At 37.7% G+C, this 24,560-nt stretch overlaps 2 protein-coding genes across 3 annotated transcripts; both read right to left on the bottom strand.

Moving 5' to 3' along the window:
• Positions 1–559: 559 nt before the first annotated feature.
• LOC111321365 (lysophosphatidic acid phosphatase type 6) lies at positions 560–11,806 on the bottom strand. Of its 2 annotated transcripts, XM_022924215.2 has the most exons (10): positions 11,449–11,804; positions 8,181–8,311; positions 7,723–7,805; positions 7,395–7,624; positions 5,948–6,054; positions 5,505–5,585; positions 4,080–4,209; positions 2,990–3,028; positions 1,807–1,853; positions 560–1,022 (listed from the first exon to the last, which is right to left on the bottom strand). In XM_022924215.2, the coding sequence occupies exons 1-10, from the start codon at positions 11,779–11,781 to the stop codon at positions 950–952; spliced, it is 1,254 nt and encodes a 417-aa protein (XP_022779950.2). In that variant the 5' UTR covers positions 11,782–11,804; the 3' UTR covers positions 560–949. The 2 variants fall into 2 exon arrangements, with proteins under 2 accessions (XP_022779950.2, XP_088597126.1); XM_088741000.1 differs by lacking the exon at positions 4,080–4,209 and having other exon boundaries at positions 11,449–11,806.
• A 1,613-nt stretch (positions 11,807–13,419) lies between these two features.
• LOC111321358 (uncharacterized) lies at positions 13,420–24,547 on the bottom strand. Its single transcript, XM_022924208.2, has 10 exons — positions 24,415–24,547; positions 19,291–19,634; positions 18,223–18,443; positions 17,598–17,708; positions 17,094–17,188; positions 16,205–16,358; positions 15,719–15,782; positions 15,216–15,484; positions 14,309–14,504; positions 13,420–13,894 (listed from the first exon to the last, which is right to left on the bottom strand). Exons 2-10 carry the CDS (start codon positions 19,619–19,621, stop codon positions 13,722–13,724), a joined length of 1,614 nt encoding a protein of 537 aa, XP_022779943.1. The 5' UTR covers positions 19,622–19,634; positions 24,415–24,547; the 3' UTR covers positions 13,420–13,721.
• Between the last annotated feature and the right edge of the window lie 13 nt (positions 24,548–24,560).

The following is a 24,560-nucleotide window of genomic DNA, read 5'->3' as shown; positions in this document are numbered from 1 at the left end:
AGTCGAAACGTGGGCCATAAAAATTTATAATCATCCCATACCCCCTTCCGATCCGATTCAAGATTTGATGCCTCAGGCGTGGTAAAAAGAGAGATCATAAATTGGAGCATGACTGTGATCGATAACTGTTTTAACAATGAAAAATAGTTTCCTTTTATTAATTTTTGATTGACGAGGACATTATTACACTACACTTCAAGGAACACATCCAGTTGATCTCTATGACGAAAATACGCGTGTGAAACTACGCACTTTTTTTTCGAGCGCACTGCGTGCGTAAGCGGCCAAATAGTGTTTACTGAGTTTGCTATGGCTTAGGAATTTACAACAATTGAACCTCTACTGAGCGACTATATCAGTTTCGTTACAAACAGCGACTACTTGATCCGAACACAGTGGGGCTACTGGCCCTTACAAATATAGTTCGTCCTTCATGCATGGTGGTCAGTCATCAGTAACGACAACTTCTTGAATATTTGAGTTCTGGGTTTGTGCCTAACTTAAGCGTATGAATTGGCTAAGGCTCACATTGAAGACCGGTTGAGCTCTCACGACAGCCTTGACATTTGAGAACTTTTTATTGTTCCACTTAATCATTTATGATCGTAATCTTGTACGGTCGTCAAAATACTCAATCATGCATTCCTTCATTATTCGAAACCAGATGATTCAAGACGCGCTGAAGAAAAATCTTTCCTTTCTTTTGGATGCAGTGTTCTAAATCCTTTCATGATACTCATACATGCTATTTCATATATGTTTTGCTTTTTTTCGACCAGAAATGGTTTCCTTATGCCATGTTAATTTAGTTCAGTTCTCGTGTAATTATTTCGGCAGCCATGCATATACCTGACCCATCTTCTGTCAATGATAAATTTTCGCCACAATCGACCACAGAGTTTTACGGTGCTCCAGCAATCAGACAGTCAATTTCAGGTGGAGAAATTGATTAGTTTCCCTTCGTTTCTTGACACTTATCCTCCCAACTGTCTATAAAGTATTTAGAGACCAGCTCTTTGAATCTAAAGTGAATAAAGAAGGAAAGGAAAAGGTTCGGTTATAACATAATTCTACAACTTCAACCTGGTTATTTTTTTTTTTTTTTTTCGGTAAGCGAAAGAAAATTTCAATGGATACGATTTTCGCGTTTTAATCCAAAGTTGAAGGAGTCAGTTACATGTTTGTAATGAGATATCTCTCACTATTTACTTTACCGAGCAAGGCGTCTTTTTTTTTTTTTCTTCTTCTTCTTTTTTTTTATGGCGGTGTCTTTTGAACCTGATTAATCGTATTAGTATTTTTTTTTTAAGTTTTATCTTATTTTCTTCCCAAAGTCGGCCTCGAAGATTAATTAAAATTTCACATTGTGACAGGTTGACATCACAGACAAAGAAAAAAAAAATGGTGTTTTCTTATCTCCAAAATAAATCCCCCTGCATGTTAAGAGGGTTACATGGTTGCAACAGGCAATCAGTTTTGGAAATTCCCAGACTCTCTTTGAGACGAGATCGATACGTATTCGAAGTCGACTTAGGTCGAAAATCAATCAGATTTATTCATCTCCCTTCAGGTCACTTGCATGCAAATGTCTGCAAACCTCGTAATAAATAAAAATGCTATCGTCTGACAGTTTCTCTCTGGGAGGTGTGCACTACTATCCGTATTAAATTCAAGGCTTAGCATTCGTTAATGAATTGAAAACACTGTCTGACATTCTCTATCTGGGAGGTGTAAACTATGCTCTGTATTAAATTCAAGGCATAACATTCGTTAATCAATTGAACACATTCGTAATCTATTGCTTACTTTTCCAAAGGACACAATGGGCCAGAACATCCAGGAAGAGTTTTCTCCTTAACAAAGAAAAGAAAAAGAAACATTTATAGTTGAAAAAATAACTGTCCTAGTAACAAACTAAATAAATTTGCCAGTCGAATTCAGAGCCCAACAATCTCCCGTAAAACTGAAGAGTGCAAGCTTGTCGGAAGTTGTTAATGAGAAATTTTGCGATATGAAGGCACGACGGTTGATATCGCTGAATTTCTTAAGCCTTTATATAGCTAAAACCCTATCGATTAAGACTATTTTTTGTTATCATTCACATATATTTGTATAATTTACAATTATTTTCATTTGGATCACATCCAATATACCATAGACCTTTATAATAGTTATTCTATTCTTAGACACTTGACGAATCTAAACTTATACAGAGATATTTTAATTAATAATATTATGGTATTATTTATTTCAATTTGTAACATTTTTAAAAATTAGTATTAGACAGGCCCACACCAGCTACGGTTACCCGACTCTTTACCTGCATTACCAAATAATGTATGTTATGTTATGTTATGTTATGTGATGTTATGTGATGTTATGTTTTATGTTAGCTCTTCTATAGATGAACGGAAACATGCGAGTACTCAACCTTTAAAATGATCAAACAGACTTCGACTAGTAAAAGAGCGTTCATTTTCCTACAAGTTTTTACAAAACAGCCAAACTCGACGCTAAATGCGTGTTCTCTAACGTGTATTGCAGATCTGGCGTTTACACTTTTATCATTATTCATTCTGATGGAAAACATTTTGGTAAACCAACGAACTCATTAAGAAGACACGACGTCCCTCAAGCTCTCTCTCACATGCACGTGTTAAACAATAAAGAAAAGCTGTTTTGTTATCTAAATTGTATGCTAAGACGAACGTCCGGTTCACTGACACGGACATTAGGGTTGGTGGAAGTGCGGTATTCTTCTGACCCACGAAATGTTTAGTTGCCCTTTTTGCAGCATGCTTAGTACCGGCGTTCTTAAAAAACAAGTTATGGGGTGATCAATTCCGTGAGCATTGGAATTTACGTTTTTCAAAAGCGAGGATGTTTTGGTATTTGCTGCTGAGGTTTCTTTGCTATTGGTAAAAGGGAAAAAATCTATACATCATAAGCAACCCAAAAAATTTGTGATGAATTCATAACTAGAAATTACCTCTCCTTGATATAACACCCGCACAAAGTAACAGTTATCCTGAAAAAATAAAGGGAAGAAAAATCATGACCAAAAGACCAAAATGTTCTTGTCGCCGCTACCACAGCTATACCAGTTTAAATTCAAGGCGGGCGTTTTAAATTTTATTTTCAATTTGCGTGGGGGGGAGGGAGGGGGGAGAGGAGGGAAACCCGTTTTTAAATTCATGTTAAATTTGTCTTCGGATCGTCGGGGAAACAAGAAAGAACAATATCAATAATAACCTCAGGAAAGTGCAACTCGGCAATAGAGGTGGGGTTAACACCCATTTTGGAGCATTATTACGTACTATGTAGCAGGCTTTTTGATAACATTATCAGTGATCCAAACCATAAATTGAAGCCGCTCCTTCAACCAGACCTTGTCAACTCACGTTATATCCTAAGAAGACAGCGCCTTTTTAACATGCCAAAGCTTTGCACGAACAGAACAAGTAATACGCTTATATGCGATGTCGAAACAGTCCGGGCTGTAGTTTTACCATTCCACTTATATTCATGCTTTGTATTTTAACATATTTATATGAATATGTTATAAAGAATTTTTTAATATTATCTTAAAAATCAGTTTTCGATTTATTATCTAGGATTCATTTGTAATTTTTAAGTATTGTAAAATTTTTGTAAATAATTGCGTAATTTAGCCTTTGGCTGCGATGCAGTTTTTTCAGAAACTATCTATCTATCTATCTATCTATCTATCTATCCATGTATCGAAAAGGACTGTTGTCGGTGACAGTTAACGACATTTCGATAAATTGGGCAGAGGTTATTGTCAGAGTCAGGTAAGAAATTAACTGTCAGTCTAGTATTTTAAGTTAGGCTCGTGAAACTGATTAATCAGTTTTTCCAAGATGATTATGAATGTTAGAATCAAATACCCTTGGTGACTCGTGACTTTCGGTACGTTGATAAGGTTAGTTCGTTCAGTTCGGTTCGTTTGTTAGAGGAACGTTGCGAATAAGTCATTTGAATGCTGCTGGTAGCTAGTACATGTTACGCGACAAAATTCCGTAGCTACTGAAATGACTTTTCAAGTGACATGACATTACCTTATCTCTGTAGAGCTCCAAAGCCAGATCAGCGGCGAAGTCAGGCCATTTGTTGTCAAAAATATCAAGCGCTAACAAAAGCGCTGCTACAGATGTATCATGAACTGAATACAACATCATCTTGTACGGACTAATGGATCAGCAAGAAAACTGTTATTTAAACAATAGCCTCTATTTGGCACGAAAATATGCGTGGCTGTTTGTCCACAAACATTATCTGTTCCAAGATGCGAACAGTTTTCCGAGAACGAAGCTCGAGAAAAACTGTAAGCCTTGTGAAACAGATAATTTCCAAGGAAAAATATACAAGCATACTCTCGCACAAAAGAGAGGCTATTGAATAATAATAATAATAATAATAATAATAATAATAACAACAATAATAATAAATATGAATATAATAAAACAATACATTACACAGGCTGATATTGTGTTAATTATCCTTCGAATATTTTGCAACGCGCGTGAAAAAATGTTTACGAACAGCTTACTGTTTGCAGCGTGAGATGATTTCTTTTGAGTATTCTCTGGTTCGACTTAATGAACAAAAAAATATTCCCCTTGTTCTTTAACAACCACAAAACGCTCTCTCATCTCTAAACGATGACTTATCGTAATGGACGTCAGGTTTGAAAATTGGGGAATATTCTCGAACATCACTCAGTTTTAGCTGGGGAATATTCGGTCACCAGATGCGTTTCAACCAATCGCGCGCGGGTAAAAGTATTTGATGGATAATAATGCTAGTTATTGATGTCGACACATCATGTAAAAACATGGAGCTGCTCTCTTGTTAAAAAGAAAGGATAGCATATTTCACAATCAATTATCAAACGCGAAGTGAATTATGTCCAATGATGATAAGACCACTCTTATGAAGACAAAGTAAAGAACATCATCACTTGGGTGCGATTGGTCTCAACGCGTCACATGACTTAACATGCAGGAGCTTAGGCTGGGGAATATCCGGTTATACTCCTCAAGTAACATCACCCAATCTTCAAATCTTGTTTCCACTGTGATGGGAGTCTTCTTTGAAATTGATTCACGTTAGGGAAACATTTTGCTGTTTTTATAGCAAATAGACTGCAGCTGCAGTGCATCTCCATAAGGTTGACTGACTTCAGCGAAAACTTTAAGGTGGGGAAAGCACAAAAATAAAGCAACAAAACTCGGTCCATAATAGAAGTTTCTTCACACTTAGGAAGGCTGGATGAGTACTAGTATGATTGTAATGATAAAACTCCAACTAACTATATTCTACAAAAACTTTAAAAAATTGACACTCTCTCTAGGGTGCTATTTTGATGCATCACTGACTTAATGAACTTTTCCAGTCTTTTTTAGTACAGGAAAATGTCGACAGAATTTGTAATACAATGCAATTCTGGATGATAATGAATCAAAAAATAAATAAGGGTGTACCTTTGTCCAACAATCTTTTTGAAAAGATTGTCTGTCATTTCTTCCAAAAAGACTCCTATAGCTACTGAAAGGTACTCTCTCCTGTTAAAGATGAGTTAGCAGTTCAAACAATACTTATTACTTCAATTGAATAATGCAATACTCAAATGTACGTCAAAAGTAACCCTGTAATAAAAACAGGAGTAATAAAAACATATGAGTCAAGAAATGCAAAGCAAATGTACAAGAAAAAATAAACAAAAATATACCAAAATAAGAGAAATGTAAAGAGCAACAAAGGGCTGTACAGCATCGCCAAAAAAGTTGGAAACAGAATGATGAAAAAAGAGTAAAATCTTGCTGAGGAAATGGAAGCAGTTTCAATTCATCAAAATATATGGGGAAGAGGTACTCATATTAGACTCAGAGATGGCAAGATTTAACACTAACTTTTTACCGTTTACCTTATGTTTTCCATTCCACATTGTGTTACAAGAAAGACTTGTACAGCTTGTTCTTCTATTAATGTCAAATTCTGTAGAATATTCTGAGGAATTTCCATGTTGTGAGCCTAAAAAAAACCATCAAGAGTGTACAATCATAACTGTATACTAACCTGTGAAATTTCCCTGAATCTGAGCAGTGGACAACAGGACAGCACAGTTTACAAAAAAATTACAAGTAGAGGAAGAAGTGAAGTACATTTAACCTGCCCTTTAATGATATGTCCTAGAATGGCTCACCTACTCTTCATGTGCAACTTGCCATATTTTTAAAAAGCTTTGTCTTGTCAGCTTTATTGCAACTGGTAACTCAAGCATGCATGTTAGGTGCAAACAATGGGGAGGGACCAAAGTGCAAGAGATGCATGACACTTAAGAAATGCCTCAAAGGATGTTTGATAAGAAGATTGGTAGATGAAAGTTGCTGGGATCTGAAAGATCCTTGAAAAGACAATCATGGGTGCAAACTAGTTCCACTCTTGTAACTGTTATATCATTCAGTAACAAATAAAAAAACATGACTTCAGAAAAAAAGGAAAAGAAAAATGAATAAGAAAGAAAACAAGAACATGGCAGTTAGGGGAGTCAATAATCAATTTCAGATTTTCCTTTTCCTGTGTATAGGGTCCTCTGGACCTCTGAAACCAGTCGCTAGACATTTTAATTTACCTAATCATTCCAAGCAACATATGGCAATCTGCAGTCTTTCCTTACACTTAGGTTGCACGGAAAGCCATAAAACTCTTGAACAAAAGCTCATCTTTCAAACCGGCAGTCTAAATCCCACAGGTATCAACGAACGCTTTTCATTCCACTAATTTATTCGTGTTTTTCTCGTTGCCATGCTCCCACCAATCATGTAGCTTCATTTCTGCCTTTAAAAGCACACATAACCCACAATTCCTCTATTCGCTCTGACGACGGGCTAATGCTCGAAACATCAGCTTTTATAATCGTAACGGTGGCCAATTTATCATTTCAACTTTGTTGATAATTATATTCAAATTCTCTCATATGCTTGTCTGTTTCAAGTGTTCATTAGCACTGATCAATGCTAAACCTCACTCAATATATACATCTTATTAGATGTTTTGGTGTGTTATTGCTGAATATATTTTACCTTTTGCTGTGTTTTGTTTTGTTTTTTTTTAGTCAATATACAAACATTGAGTAAAAATTCTCTGTGATACTACACATTTAAATGTCTAATAAGTTATTTATTATCCAACCACTTTATTTCATGACTTGTGCATTTCTTAAAAAGGGGGAAACACAAAGCAGGTAGAGAAGCATAGTGCACACATGATATTTGTACTTGATTCCTGTATTTTTCATAGTCTATTTAGTACAGTTGGATAAAAAGAGCTGGTATTGACTTTTTACCTTAAATTTTGAGCAAGATACTCACCAACATAGCAACAACAATATCTCGTAAGTGGACAGATACTGCAGGCTTCAAGTCCTTGTAATTCAAATTTAAAATTTCTCCAATCTGTTTCTGCCTGGTATTGAATCCTTCTATTTCATCTTTCCCATGAGCAACAGTGTATTTAACCCAATTCTTTAAAAATCTGCAGTAATTCATATTTGGGTACAAGACCTCCCTTTCTTCATCTTCTGTATGCATGGTGACAGGGCCTACAGGTTTGGTTCATCAAAAAAATTGGTGAACAAAATAGTATAATAGTATAATTATAGTATTTCTTTTAATGACAGTAATAAGGAATCAAAATCACCTTTGAAACCCTCTTTTCCAAACATTCCTGCTAACACACATCTTGCAGAATCCACAGTCCTTTGTATATTGGATGTACGTATGCTAAAAAGATGTTGCAAATTAATCCTTTGACTTCCAAGAGTGACTAGCACCTTATTTCTCCTAAGCTTAAACTCCTGAATCAAACATCAGTGTCACAAGAATAAAGGAAATAATCACCAACAAATGAAGTGCTTGATTGTTAAACAAATTCTAACCCACGTCAGCACCATAGCAGGAGTATAAAGAACAGTATGCAGAACATACATACTGATATCACGGCGTTTTAACTGGTAAAAAGTTGAAGTGTAAGCAATATTATTTATTTGGTGCAGAGTTCCCTCTATCTAGGGAAAGTTCTACAAAACTGATTTTAACCACAGGAAAAAAATATCGGATACTTCAAGCAAACTTATGGTACAAAACATAAATACTCACAAAATTTCTTGAGGATTACAGGTTTCTTGTACAAATTTAAGATCATCTATATAAAGCTTGGCACATTTTTTACCCAGTTCATACATTTGTTGCTGACCTACTTTAGTAAGCTGACCAACTGGACTTCCCCCCTAAAAGGGAAGGAAAAAATAAAACATTTTTCCAACAACAACAATTTATTCTTTGACTTTGCACATAAAATAACAGTGGGATAGTTTGCCCTGCAAATAGCTAGAAAGCTAATCCTGGCAGGGCAAGACAAGTACCTGAATAACATAAAATCATCTAATATCTTAGGACAAGGAGATGTTTCCCATTAGAAATTGAGTATAATTATTAAGAAAGTGAAAGGTTTTATCAGGCAAGTGGTTATTACATGAAGGTACACATTTGCAGCTATTTTATTCCTACCAAATGATTGCAGGTTGATGGATTTTACCACATTTTTCTATTTTAAGGTGCTTTGCAAGGGACTCTGCTTAAACCCTTGGACATTTCTGCAAGCAGATTGAAACCTTAGAGACTGCAGCTCTTTGAGAGGCAAGTCACAAGCCATATGCCACCTGCTGCCATTCATAACCCTGACAAAATTTTAGCAAATTAAGTTGTCAGGTGGCCATGACAATGATACAATAACAATAACAGGCTTTGAAGTTTATTTCAAAGGCTATTGATGGTAACAATAACTATGGTGGGGATCATAATGATGATGCTGAGGCTTATGCTGTCAAATTAAAAAACTATATTTTATAGTTTTCTTGAAAACAGAAACAGAAAGATTTCCATATAACCCCATACTATACTAAAAGAAAGCCACACATGCTGTTCTAGTGGAAATCCAGTGCTTATGCCACTTTTTTCTGTTATCCAAAAACCTGTATAATCATGAAGTTAATGGCATCTAAAGGAAATTTTGCCACAGACACTATGCTGGACTAATTACAACATGACTGAGTTTGTACATTTAAAAAAACTCGGTGACTAACTTTTAATAGGGTACTTTGGTTTTAATCAACTGAGTTGATAATATAAGTTGGCCACCTTAAAGAGTTTCAAAGCTGACATTTTGAGTATTAAATGGCTTCATAAGAGTGAATGGACAAAGGGCTAACTCTCTAAACGTCAGCTTTGAAACTCTTTATGGTGGCCAACTTACATTATCAACTTAGCTGATAAAACCAAAATTACCTTGTTATTGTCCCCTACTGATGCGACACCACAGTTTCTTTAGAAATTTAGCATCTTTATCTATAACTTTGAATAAGTCACAGATCATTTCAAGTATGGTACAGTTAATTCTTTTTTTGTTTCTTGCAATGATGAGTCCTCAATATTCATGTTGGTTCCAAAACGGCATGTTGGGAAAGTCAGTTTATGAGCCAGAAGGCTCATCCTGCCAGGGTTTACCATGGTTAAAGTAGTATGAAGCGACTATCAGCTATACGCATTGCTGCTCCCTCCCCTCCCTCCCCCCAAACGAATACAGGGTTTTGTCAGCCATTCTTAAAAATTGACAAATACCTTTTCAGACTTTTTTAGCTTCAAACTCATATACAGTACTATATCTACTTACAATTGCTTACTTCTTTCTTTATCAAAATCATAATGTTACCACAAAACTTCAGTATAACAACTAAACAATACTTCAGTATGGCTAGCATGCTTTGACTACTTCCTACTGGTGCACGTGATTATACCAGCATATAAACTTCATGACTGAAGTGCCTATCTCATAAACAGTGACCCAGTTAGGCTTCAAAATGGACCTTCTGATCCAAAGTTCAGCTCAGCAACCCTTATGGCACTGTGTTTGGCTTCAGTTGCATTCTGAAGGGCAATAGCCTATTCCCGAATTACCTTTGGCCTCTTTTTCAAAATGAGGCCTGGTGCTATAAACTGCTCAAGCAGAAAAGCATTAGTTACTCATATAGGTAATCACATGTTTTTGAGTGCAATTTGGAATAAATAAGCACAAGCAAATTTTTTTAAAGACTAACAGAATTGCATAAGCTCATAGGGTGAGTGCAATTTGAGGTCTTTGAAAAAATTTACAAGTGCTTATTTATTCCAAACTGCAACAGAAAAATCCTGTGATTATGTATTAATAATATACATGAAAAAATATGAGGTGGCTTATCATAGTTATGTAGAAGAAAAGCACGCACATCACATGCAAAAATAATTTATTCAAACCCTGCATTTGGTCAAAACAACCACGTACAATCAAAAAAAATGAGATAAAATGAAATTTTCACATCTTTAAGGCACAAAAAAGTTCAAAGTCTGGCCAAAAAGTTCAAGGAATTGTTCAGTGAGTTTGGTAATTCTGTGAGTTTCTTTGATTATTGACCAACCAGAATGTCCGGTTTGTTACTTTCTTTGCACTGAATTAACCCTCTTCTGCACTGAATTAACTCTCTTCTGCACTGAATTACCTAAAAACTGCATTTATCTTAACCAATCAGAGCTGAGTAGTTTTTTCATGTATATCCTAAGAAACAGTGATTTTGAAATTCCTACTTATCATACTATTAACTATGAAAAACATCTCTTAGATAATTATCAAGGAGCTCATATACGGTAAAAACTGGATAATAAATTGAAAGGCTCCCTGAATATTGAATCTTTTAAAAAGAACATTAGGAAAAAAGATCTAGTGTCACTCTTAAACAACAACAAAAGCTGCTGCAACCTGTGCAACTCTTGGAGACCACCTTTTATATACCCACTGTTTTAATGTACAATTTATATATGTTATTCATAGAAATGATATAAACATCCTTCATAATTTCTTATTTGTAAATAATTCTATTTTATCTTATCTATTAATTTACTTATTTATTTAATTCGGCAAGAGTTTGATATAACCCCCTACATTGATTATGCATAGAGTGTTGCAAAGAAACCTTTATATTTAGTCTTTATGAAATGAATGCATAATTAATGTATGGGGTTATATGGAACTGTTTCCTTTAATTCTTTTTTGTGTCCCCAATTAATTGTGAAATCTAAATACATAAACACATTAATAAAACTTTTACTTTACTTTACTTACCCGTTCTCATGAAAATCATTTTAATTTGCATGTGAATGAAAACTTGTTATCACATGAAAAGTTGAGTACAAGGACTCGCTTTTAAAGAGGCCAAAGGTAATTCGAAAATGGGCTATTAAATTTTCCACTTATAATATTAAACACTAGGAATTTAATTTCTAAGCCAATCAAAATAACGCATCTTCAAAAAGAGTAACAAGTTTCATATTATACCTTAAGCACTTTTCTCATCTGGCAATCGTCGTATTTAGAGAAGGGTTTAGGACCTCCAGACAAGTGTTTAAGTTCGTAATTGATGTCGGTGTGCGGAAGAGCTCCCATCAAAAGTTCTGCATTCCAAGTAACGGGTTCCAACTCTTTACAAGGCGCCTGGAAAATTGGCGTTCTGGCGCCGTGTCGGAAGGCAATTTGAACTAAGACCAGCTCTAGGTTCGAATTTTCTGAACTCTTTCTTGAACTGTCTGTTATATCTTTAGATAACTTCAATATACCGCCAGCGGCCAGTGAAAAAGTGGAAAGCCGGAAAATCCTACTTACGGTGGCCATCTTGAATGATAATCACCTGAAGATGAAGTTACGATGATGTAATGCGCGTGAGTCACGCGAGATACTGAGCCAATGATTACTTTCCAGGTTCTTTCGACTTTTTTGGCCACTCAATTAATCTTCGTCGAGGTTGGAAAATATGTTGAAGAAGCTACACCGCAGAAATAACCGTTAGCCACGATTAATAAACTGTTAGCTGTAGAACAAGTGATATAACAATAGAGTTTATGCTCGCAGACATCAATAGGGCTTATTGTTAAGACAAAATTTAAACAGCGTACTTGAAAGTCACCACCGCTAGCCCATTTTTAAACCATGGAAACCAATCATTTAAATACTGATCGTCTATAACCGTGTTTAGACCATGTTTGCACTAGAGAATACTCTCGTCATCACTGGAACAACCAGCACTACGTTTCAAATCGTGTTCTTTCTTAGAATGTGGTGCCAACCGACTCCAGCATCTTTAGAGTTAATTTACGTTCCATTTCATCCCGTTTGGATTTTGGAAGTTAATTTTTTTCAGAATTTCCTCCCACGCTTTTGCGTTTTTCGTCAAGGTCTGCTTTGTAATGGCGCAAATTTACTTCGATTTATTTTCTTTCACCAACGCTGCAAGAAAACGGTGCAAACATAGCAATGGCTTCTCGATTTTAATAGGCTGATTTCATCGTACGATTGTTTGATTCTCCCTTTTCATTGGTTTACTTCAGCGGGCTAATATACATTTTAGCCCGCCAAATTCTCCATTCTAGTCCACAAAATGCGCTACAAAAAGGGTTAATAATGTTGCTTTCACAAGGTCTCATTGAGTAACACTGAAGGACTAAAGGGCCAGGATGAAATACGCTTTTTATGGAAGATGAAAAGTGACCTGTGGTAGAGGTAACGTCTGAAGGGTGGGGTAAGTGATGCTTCAGAGATTATTCAGATGAAAAGATGAGAGATAATGCAAACTTTAAGCTCGGTCGAGCTGTTTGTGTTTGGTCATGTGTGTGAGTGAGTGAGGGTAATACTAAACTCCCTACGAGAAAGTAATTTGGTTTCATTTCCCTGCATCTCAGTGACTGAACAACAGAGCTCGAAACACGATGGTTTCATTTTCGGAAGACTCACATGTTACTGTCCCGCCCAAGTGACAAAACCAATGACATCTTCCTCAATTCCACAGTCGGACTGAAAAATTTATCGTCGTTCTTGTGGTCGTCCAGAAAATCCTGAACATACCACAGTTGGAATATTGTAGGACATCCCGATGTAACAAAATGTTAAAAGTTATGAGAAAAATATATAAAATAAGATGGACTACTTGCTACAGCCCACGAAAGTGATTCAACAGGTCTCGTGATCGGTTGAATGGTGGCTTCGCCGGTAACTGATAGAGGCTTGACTGCATGAGCTGGGTTTGGCTCGGGATCCTGGCCAACCGGGCTGGCTCGGTTGTCATGTTATGCTCATGTAATCACCAAGTTGATTTTTGTTGGGTTAAAGAAAAGTGCTGAGAACTCGGCAAAACCGAGCAGCCCCGGGGCCAACACAGCTTATGTAATCGGCCATGATAAGTCATAAACTCTAGAAACTGGTCTTATGATCATCAGTGGAATTGTTCAGAAGAATTTGAGTCGATGCTGCATGAAACACTTGGAACAAATTAATTTTATTGGCTGTGTCTTAACACTACTTTATTAAATAAATACTGCGCGTGCAATGAAATAGAAAACGAACTTTTTCTAAAGCTACTTCAAAGAAGTCCAGCTAAGGTCTGGGGACAAGAGCATAAGTCATAGATTAATGAAAATTCTTCTTACAGATTGTAGTCTTAGTATTTCAGTTTGTTTTTTTGTTTTTGTTTTTTTTTCCCAATGGCCAGTGTTTATTTTATCTTGGTCTATCAGCCACTCAATCTGGGTTTGCCTGGCAAATGTGATTGGAGTTATCCTTTACGGTTTTCGTGACCTCATGCTTTCCAACTGCTCCACCCAGTGTTTATGGAACTTATTGTAGCCAAGCACGAGCTCTTCGGCGTTGACTTTCTTTGACTTACTCTTTGACTGCAAAGCCATCATCTCTTGCTTGGAATCGTTGGGAACCGGCGTGTCTGACTTCCATTCACCTGATACAAGAAAAAAGTATACTGATAAATGAAATCTAACCAAAACAGAAGCTGGTCGGTCAATCAGTCAGTTATTCTCTCTGTCAGTCAGTCAGTCAGTCAGTCAGCAGTCAATTTTTCAATCATTCATTCAGCCTTTCAGCCAATCGGTGAATGAATCAGTCAGTCATCCAACAAGAGAGTTGTTGAGTCACTTAGTTAGTCATTCAGTTTGTCAACCATTCAGCCTGTCAATGATATAGCCTGTCAATCGTCCAGCCTGCCACTCATCCATCCTGTCACTCACCCATCCTGTCAATCATTAAGCCTGTCAATCATTCAGCCTGTCATTTAGTCAGCCAGTCATTTAGTCAGCCAGTCAGTCAGCTGAGTTAGCAGCACTAATAGCGGCTCAAGGTAACACTCATTACCTACCATGACTGCTCCTTCGACATGTAAATCCACATGAGAATCTTTGTTTATATCTTCGATATAACTCCCAGAGGAGTCCAATGACTACGAGACTGCCCACAATGATGACTCCATTTCTGACAATTTTTACAAACGTTTTTTGTTGGTAGAAGAGAGCTTCCGTCGCTTCAACTGCCAAGTTTTTATCGTTTTGTTTGCTCTGGCAAATAAAATAAGACCAGTTTCTAGTTTGAACATTCGCTGTAACATACATGATGAAAGCACTCAGTTAATTAGAAATTGATAATCTACAAGACTCTCCCCTCATTGTGAGTGTATCTGCGGTGTCTTAGACATGGGCTATCTAAGGCAGTGAACTGAGAGTTTTATTAATTTGGGTTGTTAAGAGTTTAATATGCGTTCTCTCCTAATGTAATTCGACCTTTTCTTTGCTTCCTTCTCGGGCAGAGAAATTTGGATGGGGAAGGTCCTATTGGTCACCGACCCCCCCCCCCCCCAAAAAAAAAAGAAGAAAAAAAAGCACAAACAAACAAAAACAACAAAGAACAGAAGCGTAGGACTTATCAAACAACATCTTAATCTCGGGATATACTCCAGACTTTCAAACTACACGTCTGTAGATTACTGATATGATTATGAATCTGACCGATCTTCGTGTAGTACAATTAGTTCATATATATAAATGATCAGCAGTTTTTTAGAGGCGTACATCTGTATCAACAGAATAAGAAAGATATCTATTTTTATCACCTTACTGGTGATGAGAAACCAGGTACTTCACTACCTCACTGCCAGACCGGCGAAGTAGAGCAGTTTCCTAAGTAGCAATTAAACGTGTTCGTTTCTTGAAGACTTTTAAAATCGTTCCTCTCGTGTCGAGATTAATTCTCTACTTCACTCCGTTCCTCACCTTGATAGGAATAAGATATTTTGCAATGTGATCAAATATTTCATGATTGTAGTTCCTCATGTAACGTCGCACACACTGCGTGGTTTGAGGTTCCCCGGATGGAAGTGCAAGGCCGTATGTGATTGGATGTTCAATCGTCCGTTCTACTCGCAATCCTTTTTCTTTCTCCATGAGCTTTGAAAACCTTGTCAAGGCATAGTTGTCGATCAAAAGACCATCAACCACGGAGTCTTGCACGGCTTTAGTCATCGCCACCGGGGTGCTAAATGCTGTATCAGACAAAAAAAAAATAGAAAATAGAAAAACTGACTTAGTAGTATTGATCGGACAGTTTAATTGTGATCTACAGATTTCCGAATATAAAATCGAGAACAAACAAGCAAACAAACAAGTGAAATGCAATTTGTAAAAGCATCCTTGATGGTTGACTTGCCTCATGACCTCTTTCCTCTCAGGAACTACCTGCTTAATGGCTCAGTTTTAATCTGTTGATCTCATCTCACCTTGCATATCAAAGTTAATGCTGACTCCAAGTCTAAACTCTTCACTGCCGTTTACTGCACCAATCTGATGGATATAAATTGATGAACGCATTTAAATGGATATACATAATGTGGGACTGTCTAAGATTTGAAACTTATTGTTCAAGAAGAAGATAAATCAGTTTGGGTGTCTTTCTCGTCTCTCTCGCGAACTTAAAGGATGAATAGAAGCATACAGATGTTTTTTTTATGTAAATCAAGAGCTCATTCTCATATCAGTCCTAATTTCAGAAAAGGATAATCACCCATACTAGTTCCAAACTTGTTCAACAAGTAATGCTAATGATTGTTTGTGCAAATCTCTCACCCATTCTAGAGCGAACCCCGCCCAACAGGGGGGAGACCAGGAAATGCTAGGGAAAATGAATTTACTGGCGCTACGCTTTTTGCCTCAGCTTAACCCACGAACAGAGTCTTCGCTCGTGACAGAAGGATTGAAACAATTACCTTAGCACCATGAATGTTAAAGTAGGGTCTCGTTGTGGCTGTAACAGAGGCTGTGACCAATGCAGTAAATATCGATATGATATTTATTCCGGTAATGATCCAGATGAAACAGAAAAGTCTACCTGGCAATGATTTAGGGGAACTGTCTCCGTACCTGTTGAGAAAAAGGCACTGTCAAGTTTAGAAGAAAGAGTGAACTGTTCCAATGATGATACGTAAAAGGAAAGTTTTCAAAAGGAGCTAGCCTTTTCTTTTTATTTCATCTTGAACAAGTTAACGCAATCCGAACAAGACACTTAACCGTCATGATGACTTCCGCTTGGGTTGTCCAAATGTAACTTGTTATAACCTTTGGTTGTCCAGGTAACAGTCCTTCTCGGATCACTCCGAGAAGGACTTCCAAATTCAAAAGACTATACAGTTCATAATCTCTCGTCAAACTACATGACCAATTCCACTAATGAGTTCAAATCACTAACTGTTAACTGATAATGTTGTTATTCTAATGGCTGTGTGAATCCTGTCTATCCTTAGTCACCTTCGAAGACTTAACACCTTGCCTCTTTGGTGTACGTTTGAGACTTTGCACAAAGATTCAAGGTGTCATTCGATATTACCTTCGACAAAAGTATTTCTCACTGGTATTCGAAACGATTCAAAATGTTGTTTCGTGGCTTCCTGAAAACTTAGAATACATGTATGATTGTGGCTGTCAAAACAAAAATACAGGTCAGTATTCGATTATCTCCAATCATAGTTTTTCCGCCAACAAACTTCGCAGCGGGTAATTTTCACTTAGCCCCTTTTTTTTATCTAAGAAAATGGTGAGAGCAGTTTAAAATATTCATACCTAAGCCAAATGAAGAGGAAGAATTTTCATATCACTTACCCTACTGTTGTCATGGTAACAACAGCCCACCAAAATCCGTCCCAGGCTCCGCTCACAAATTTCTTGGAAAACTCGTCGGAGAAGAAAACGAACTCCTGTGAAAAAAGATTATTAAAGGTGTTACTTGCGATTACCAATTACCAGTTTGGCCTGGTCCAGGGCTTTTCCAGTCAGGAGAGACGAGAGAAGGAGTAGGCAAGCAATTCTTAGCTATTATGGTTTTCAGGGAGGTGGCTTTCCCCCCTTTTTTTCTATGCCTAACTCGATTCGCCACCTGCTGTTTCCCTAAAATGCCTGTGCCAGAAAAGTTACTGAATTAATACTCTTTTACTCAGGATGTCAGCACCTCTTAGCAGAGCCTGAATCTTAACTAACTCACGACAAAATGATGACTGTCTTCTGGTATGTTGTTGGTTGTTTTTCTCCCAGTTCGTGTCACATGCAAATGAGCTTGATTTTTGCGCTGAGACTCGAGTTCTGCTGTAATTCTTATCTTCCACTCACCAGTAGCCACACTATCATTCCAGAGGCGCCTGCTGCAGCCAGAATAAATACCAGGAATGGCCAAGTATCGAAAATTGTGCTTGCAAAATTTGTTTTCTTTTCACCCTTTTGCTGATACGAGAAAAAAATTATACGTCAGGATCTTGTCTTGATTATAATTTTACTCTTAATAAAATTTCGAGACTCGGAAAGCATATAATGTTCATTTGTTCATACCGTCAGGATTAAGCATCAGACTTTTTTTTTCGCAGATATTTCCAGTTGAACATTACACACGCTCCTCTGAAAAATTTCAATGGTATGCACAACAAACTGCTATATTGAAAATTATGGGAAGGTAGAAAAAATAAAAATTGCTTCTTCTATTTGATGGGGTGCTACTCTCTTTAAGTTTTCCCCAACTTGCCATTGCTATGTCTATACTCAGTCTTGTTTAGAAGGAGAGAGATACTGACCATGTTAAGAATTTTTCACAAAAAAAAGTCAATGGCCCGGCCAAGGGTAGAATTCGGATTTCTCGATTCCGAATCCACTAGACCCATTTGCAAGCCCTGCATCCTCATGGTGACATCACGAACTATTTTCAATAAATTGAAAGTTAACTGTGATTAAATTATGTTTCTACCTTTTCTTGGACCAGTAACATAACCCGAGGTGCTGTGACAACAGGGACAAACGGTTGATCACGATACGAATCTTTGTCTACTTTGGCGATGTACACAGGGAAAGTAAAGTCGAACTTTTGTTCAGAGAAAAGATCTTCAGCTTCCCAGATACTCTTCACGAAGGCACCATACTCGATTTTACTTCCGTTGCAACAATATTGAACAATTCTGTTGATGACATCTGTCGATTTCAATTTGTATCCATTAGTATCAAAATTTCTCATGATCATTCACCGAAGGGGCTTTAAAGTTGTTGAATATTCCTCGAGAGCAACTAGTGGGATTATCTAACCCTTTTCAGTACAAAATTTTCATTCTGTGGCAGTGCCGTAATTCAGGTTAATGGAAAATTTTAAAGCAGCCCTATGTAAGGCATAAGGCATTATCAGGTAGGCGTTCGCCCTGGACGTTCGTTCATAACATTTCGGCCTAACACCAACGATAAGTTTCTCAGAAGGACGGGTACAGAACCCATCACTCAGCAGGTACAGAGCGGATGATTGAGGTGGATGAGCCATGTGCTTCCAACGCCACCATCCGTCGCGCGCAGATTCGACCTCCGATGGACTTCCGATGGCAGACGAAAGAGAGGGCACCCCAAGGAAACTTGAAAGAGTTTCGTAGAGAGGGAAATGAAGAACAGACGCTAGTATCGGGGGCAGCTTGATCAATTGACAAAAGACAAAAATCACTGGCATTCTCTAGCCGAGACCATATGTGCACAGACGCACGAAGAGGACTAACTAACTACATTTAACCTGACGTATGACTGATGCATCTGGACCTAATTTTTTAAGTTTTTCATTTTGCAGTCTGCACGTATGAATCCTCTCTATTCTTAGCCATCCTCTCTTCTTTATGGGTCAATCATACCTCCTAGTCTATTATTATTCGGTTCTCCCCAATTATTTCACAACAATTTATTTATGACGACCACGCCTAAATTAGACTCGAAACATCTCAACATAGTCCCCTCTGTGACTTAAAAGCCATAACTGAAAGAGAAAGGAGAATGTGCAGTAACTTACTAGGAAATATCCCTCGCGCGGCAAAGCCGAACTTTTTACCGAATCTCGGTCCCAGGATTCCAGCGTACGGCGAGTTCAAGCTCCACGATATGGAGAGTCCCATGCCCTTCTGGCAGCGCTCGTCTAGAGAGTGGGAAGTCAGATTCCTGAACGCTTGTGATATTCTATCGAATCTCGGAACTGTAGGTATGTAAGTGTTCCTGACTTCAATGAATATGTCATCTGCGGTCAAATTTGCGTCCTTTTCCCATGCAACAAACAATGCATTGGACATGTACACTGACACTGCGCTCAAGAACATCATGTGAGTAATAGTCAACCGCCACATCATAGCTGGAGTACTCCTACGAAAGAAATAACGATAAAAAAATAAAAGAATAAACAAAACGATAAAAAAAAAATCATGGTTAGTTAGTTATGAAATATAAATGAATAAAGGCTGATAGTTTCGAAAGAAACTGTTGGGGCTGCGTCGGTGGGGGTAACGAAATAATTTGGATATATCAACAAAGTTGAAATGGTAAATTGGCCACCGTAACGATTACAAAAGCTGACGTTTCGAGCGTTAGCCCTTCGTCGGAGCGAATAGAGAAATTGTGGGTTGTGCGTGCTTTTAAAGGTGCAAAATGGAGCTACGTTACTGGTGGGAACATGGCAACGAGAAAAACAAGAATAAATTAGTGGAATGAAAAGCGTTCGTTGATCCCTGTGGGATTTAGACTGCAGGTTTGAAAAATTAGCTTTTGTTCCAGATTTTTACGGCTTTCCGTGCTACCTAAGGGTAAGGAAAGACCGCAGATTGCCACATGTTGCTTAGAATGATTAGGTAAATTAAAATGCCTAGCAACAGGTTTCGATGTGTCCTTGTCATTCCTTTCCACGTATCGAAGGTGTTCTCGGAATCGGTCACCTAGTCTTCTGTCTGTTTCGCCGATGTATATCTTTTCATTCACCGCATTCCATTCACTCTCACGTTTCACCCTCACAACCACTCAGTTAAATCCATCATTCTTAAAAACTTTAAATTACTTCAAAACGATCCAGAGACAAGCACTATCTTTCGCAGCCTCCGCTCATTTCATTCAAACGCGACAAAAACATAGGCAATTTTTTGGTCAGAAGTTTTTTTCAGACTAATGACCAACCAGGCACTTTTAAATGCGCTCGTGCACGATGCAAAACGTGTCCTTTCATTCACAACACTGATAAAATATCGGGACCTAAACGATCCATTAAGATCACCGATCACTTCACGTGCACCTCCGCCAATGTAATCTATTGCATAACTTGCACTTATTGCAAAAAGATATACATCGGCGAAACAGGTAGACGACTAAGTGACCGATTCCTAGAACACCTTCGATACATGGAAAGGAATGACAAGGACACATCGAAACCAGTTGCTAGGCATTTTAATTTACCTAATCATTCTAACCAACATATGGCAATCTGCGGTCTTTCCTTACACTTACGTAGCACGGAAAGCCGTAAAAATCTTGAACAAAAGCTCATCTTTCAAACCGGCAGCCTAAATCTCACAGGGATCAACCAACGCTTTTCATTCCACTAATTTATTCTTGTTTTTCTCGTTGCCATGTTCCCACCAAGAACGTAGCTCCATTTTTCACCTTTAAAAGCACGCACAACCCACAATTACTCTATTCGCTCCGACGAAGGGCTAACTCTCGAAACGTCAGCTTTTGTAATCGTTACAGTGGCCAATTTACCATTTCAACTTTGTTGATATATCCAAATTATTATGAAATATAAGAATGAGTCGAGCAAGAGTCTAGCGAGATACCAGGTGTTAAAATCTTCAGGAATGTATTTATAATGTGTAACAGAATAAGGAACGGTTCTCTCAAAAAGATTACCTTTAAGAGGCCTACGAGCTCTTGCAGGATCATTGGATATTCTGATGAAATGGCTTACAGTTGTGAGGCACGATATCGATGGTAACGCTTCCGAGGGGAATACTTTATCTCCATTTTCTTTTATTTGATTCCTCTGCTCTTGTAGTTTGGGAAGGTTTTTTATAGACAACGATTTCTTTGTAAAAATGATCTCTTTCTAGGAAGTTTTTTAGCGACAAAAAAAGGAAAAGAAGGGAGAAGGAAGGAAACAGTTAACGGTAGTGCTTGTAACTCCGATGAACAGCGAACCTGGGGATCAACACCCCACTCAGAAGCACCTCGTCTTGTTTGGTGACGCAGGATGTATACTGGCTCCTCAAATGATAATTCACTTTCAGTGGCAATCATGTTGTCGAATAAAATTGAACGGAATAAGTTCGGGAAGTTAATACATTTGCTAGATGGATTGATTCTAAGGAAACGAAAATATTATATACAAATTCCAGTTACATGGCTCTCTGTGTTGGGATCGAAAGCTTTAGTGCGGTTTAAAAGATGACGGGTGGTTTTGGTTGGCGTGTCAATGTAGATTTATTCGCAGGACGGGTTAGTGGAATATGGAGGACAAAAATTCCTTTCGTCACAAATTATTTGTTGGGTTGAGCTAAAGGTGTACGTCTGTTACCAGTTTTCGATGGTTCTTGGTGTCTTGTTGACGTATTTGCGATTTTCGAACCCCTTCAGTTCTCCTTTTCCATAAAGAAGCACTCTTATTATCCTTCCCAAATTTTCATTTGACTGATTGTCAAATTATCTATCATATAGTTCTGAATTGGTTGTTACGATCAATACAGCCAACACGTAATTAGAGCATTTTAGATTGAACGAAACCGTGCCAGTCGGAGTAAGTCCACGGTATAGCTCTAGGTTCTGTTCTTTGGCTTCAATGCAACTGTGCACAGTTCCTGGCTTTGTCAAAGGTCGTACGTTCTACTGCTACGAAAATCTATCTTAGTCTAACCTTGTGCAAAATTACAAGCTGTTTGTTGATAGTTTTGAAGGTAATAAACGCCGGAACGTCGGGTAACGATTCAGTGACTTCTTCCTCGCTTGTATATAGGATAAAAGAGATGGTAAGTTTTCAGCTTATTCGTCCAATAGAGAAATGTTTTGTTCGTGTTATTACGAGCGTGGAATCGAAAAGAAATCTGAGTCCTCCATGAGAATTAGACATAGAATTCGAGTTCCTGACCTTCTGATTTCGTGCTCTGATTCTCTAACACAGCGGTAATACTATTCCATACTAAAGAAGTCGGTGATGAGCAAGGCTTTGTTTTAATTTCATATCTGACGACAGTCCTGCATTATCCAGAAAGCCTTGAAAATTACCTTGAGCCTTACCCTGGTAAGAAATTGTTAGCTCGTGATATATCAACAAGCGGCGATAACTAATCAATCGTGCAAGTGGCGATTAATGGCAAGATATATCGATAACAATATCGATTACCGCGAAAGAGAGCTGGAGAGGTGAGCATTTAAGTTGAAATAACGAGAAATGTGCTGTTTAAAATCGGAAGAGGAAACTAAGATTCTAACGGATTAGCTCACCCCCATACTAAATGTTATAATATTAAAAAAATATTCTAAGTCAGGCATATTCATATTTTCTCAATTATCGAGTTGCTGTTTAACAAATGATAAACACCACAGCGTACACTATTGAGTTATGGATGCACGCGGGAGGTTGCTAAGCACGAAAGAAGCGTAAGAGTCGCGCGAGGCGATAGCCGAGAGCGACTCTAGCTTCTTGAGTGCTTAGCAAACCTCCCAAGTGCATCCATAACTCAATAGTGTACGCTGTGGTGTTTACCATTTGTTTTATAACATAACATTGATACATCATAGCTAAAGAGTTCCCTTTTATTTAACAAATCTTACGTGACCAGAAAATACAAGCGCGCGCGGAAAAATAGTCTTTGCATTTGCTCACGTCAGCAGCGTACACCCATGGGCAAATGGGGGGACGCTGAATTGACCAATCAGACCGCGCGCTTTACTTTGGTTATGTTATAAAACTAAAGTGATTGACGGTCGGAACATCAAAAGCTAATAGGCTTATGATTTGGTAATGGGGGACTAGGGTCATTAAAATCTATGAAAACATGAATTGTTTGGGCTATTTCTTTGCAGAGAGGACTTCCCTTGACGGAGATAATCTCGTTCTGGTTTCTGATCATGACTTTCTGCGTTTCTGTAGTAATTGCAGCAGCATCCGAATTGATCGCTTTCAATAAATTGTCATGTTTGGCAAAGCTATTTCAATTTGTATTTATTGGAAGTGTTTAAATAAATTACCGTACTTTCCGTTACATCCGCTATCGCAGTGCTATGAACCAAAAATATTGAATCGCTCGGCATACTGTGGACATTACATGAAATCTAGCTCTAAATTTCGGTCAAAGACATAATAATATTTTCTCTGCGAGCTGCGGAACTCAAATAAAGGCCTTGAACGTAAAAGCAAGCAGGACATTAATCATCTAACAAGGATCTCCCGCAGTTTGATGCAGGTTAACTATCTTGAATTACCAACAGGAAAAAAAATTTGAATATTGGGCTTGGAGTCAAGAACGCGGTGTGCCAAGAATTCAAAATGGCAGAATGATCCAAAGTGTCATTGATTGGAAGTTTTTTTAGTGTTCGGTGTGATTTTACATCAAAATCTCTGTCGGAACTTAGTGTACTACTACAGTTTTAGTTTAGTATGTTCTTTGTTAACCATGTGGTCGAATCGAATTAAGCTAGTTTTTAGAAAAGGTGACGCGAAAACTCTGCGAACCTTCGCAGAAAATATCGTTTGTAGAACTGCACACGCCAAGCAGGACGGGTCAAAGCCTTTGAAAACAATAAATTGCCTTGAAAATGTTTTGTCTATAACGTGGAGATGTTTTATCGTTAATATTCACATTAATGTACAGAATCGTACGTACGATTGTAGCAATTCATTCTTTTTTGGGGGCAAGTTAATCGACAATCGAACTTCGTTGGTGAAGATATGAAAATTCAGCTAAACCATCAACCAAAAGTTAACAATATTGTATTGCCGTATCCCGCAACCATTCAATTCTGAGCTCAATGTCTTTTCTCAACTGAATTTGTCTGGATTTAGTGGCTTGTTTCGGGTAATTCAAAATCGAACTCATAACCTAGAAGACAACTTTAGAAATCAACTATGGATCAAAACTTGAATTTGCATGTGTGTCGTACTTACCCTTAATGCCGATGTGAGCTTGTAAATTCAACTAGTCGCCGAGGTAAAATACAGGTAATATTTCATTTCAGGCAATTTTCATGTGTGCATTATTTGCATTTCTAAACATTAATTTCAGGTGTTTTGGGACTTGCTAAGGCGCATGT

The sequence above is a fragment of the Stylophora pistillata genome, chromosome 1 (genome assembly GCF_964205215.1).
Source record: "Stylophora pistillata chromosome 1, jaStyPist1.2, whole genome shotgun sequence".
Classification (NCBI taxonomy): domain Eukaryota; kingdom Metazoa; phylum Cnidaria; class Anthozoa; order Scleractinia; family Pocilloporidae; genus Stylophora; species Stylophora pistillata.
Note: the sequence above shows the minus strand (reverse complement) of the source record. Positions and strands in the feature narration are given on the sequence as shown.

What these genes read in the sequence shown, in the direction of transcription:
- LOC111321365 (XM_022924215.2), bottom strand. Translation starts at nt 11,781, where the DNA reads ATGGCCACCGTAAGTAGGATTTTCCGGCTTTCCACTTTTTCACTGGCC. An exon ending in TGGAAAAGAGGGTTTCAAAG is followed by an intron (nt 7,625 to 7,722) that starts GTGATTTTGATT and finishes CCAAACCTGTAG; the next exon opens with GCCCTGTCACCATGCATACA. An exon ending in CCATTGTGTCCTTTGGAAAA is followed by an intron (nt 1,023 to 1,806) that starts GTAAGCAATAGA and finishes TATTCACTTTAG; the next exon opens with ATTCAAAGAGCTGGTCTCTA.
- LOC111321358 (XM_022924208.2), bottom strand. Translation starts at nt 19,621, where the DNA reads ATGATGTGGCGGTTGACTATTACTCACATGATGTTCTTGAGCGCAGTG. An exon ending in CGCGCGAGGGATATTTCCTA is followed by an intron (nt 18,444 to 19,290) that starts GTAAGTTACTGC and finishes TGAAATCGACAG; the next exon opens with ATGTCATCAACAGAATTGTT. An exon ending in TGTTACTGGTCCAAGAAAAG is followed by an intron (nt 17,709 to 18,222) that starts GTAGAAACATAA and finishes TTCTCGTATCAG; the next exon opens with CAAAAGGGTGAAAAGAAAAC.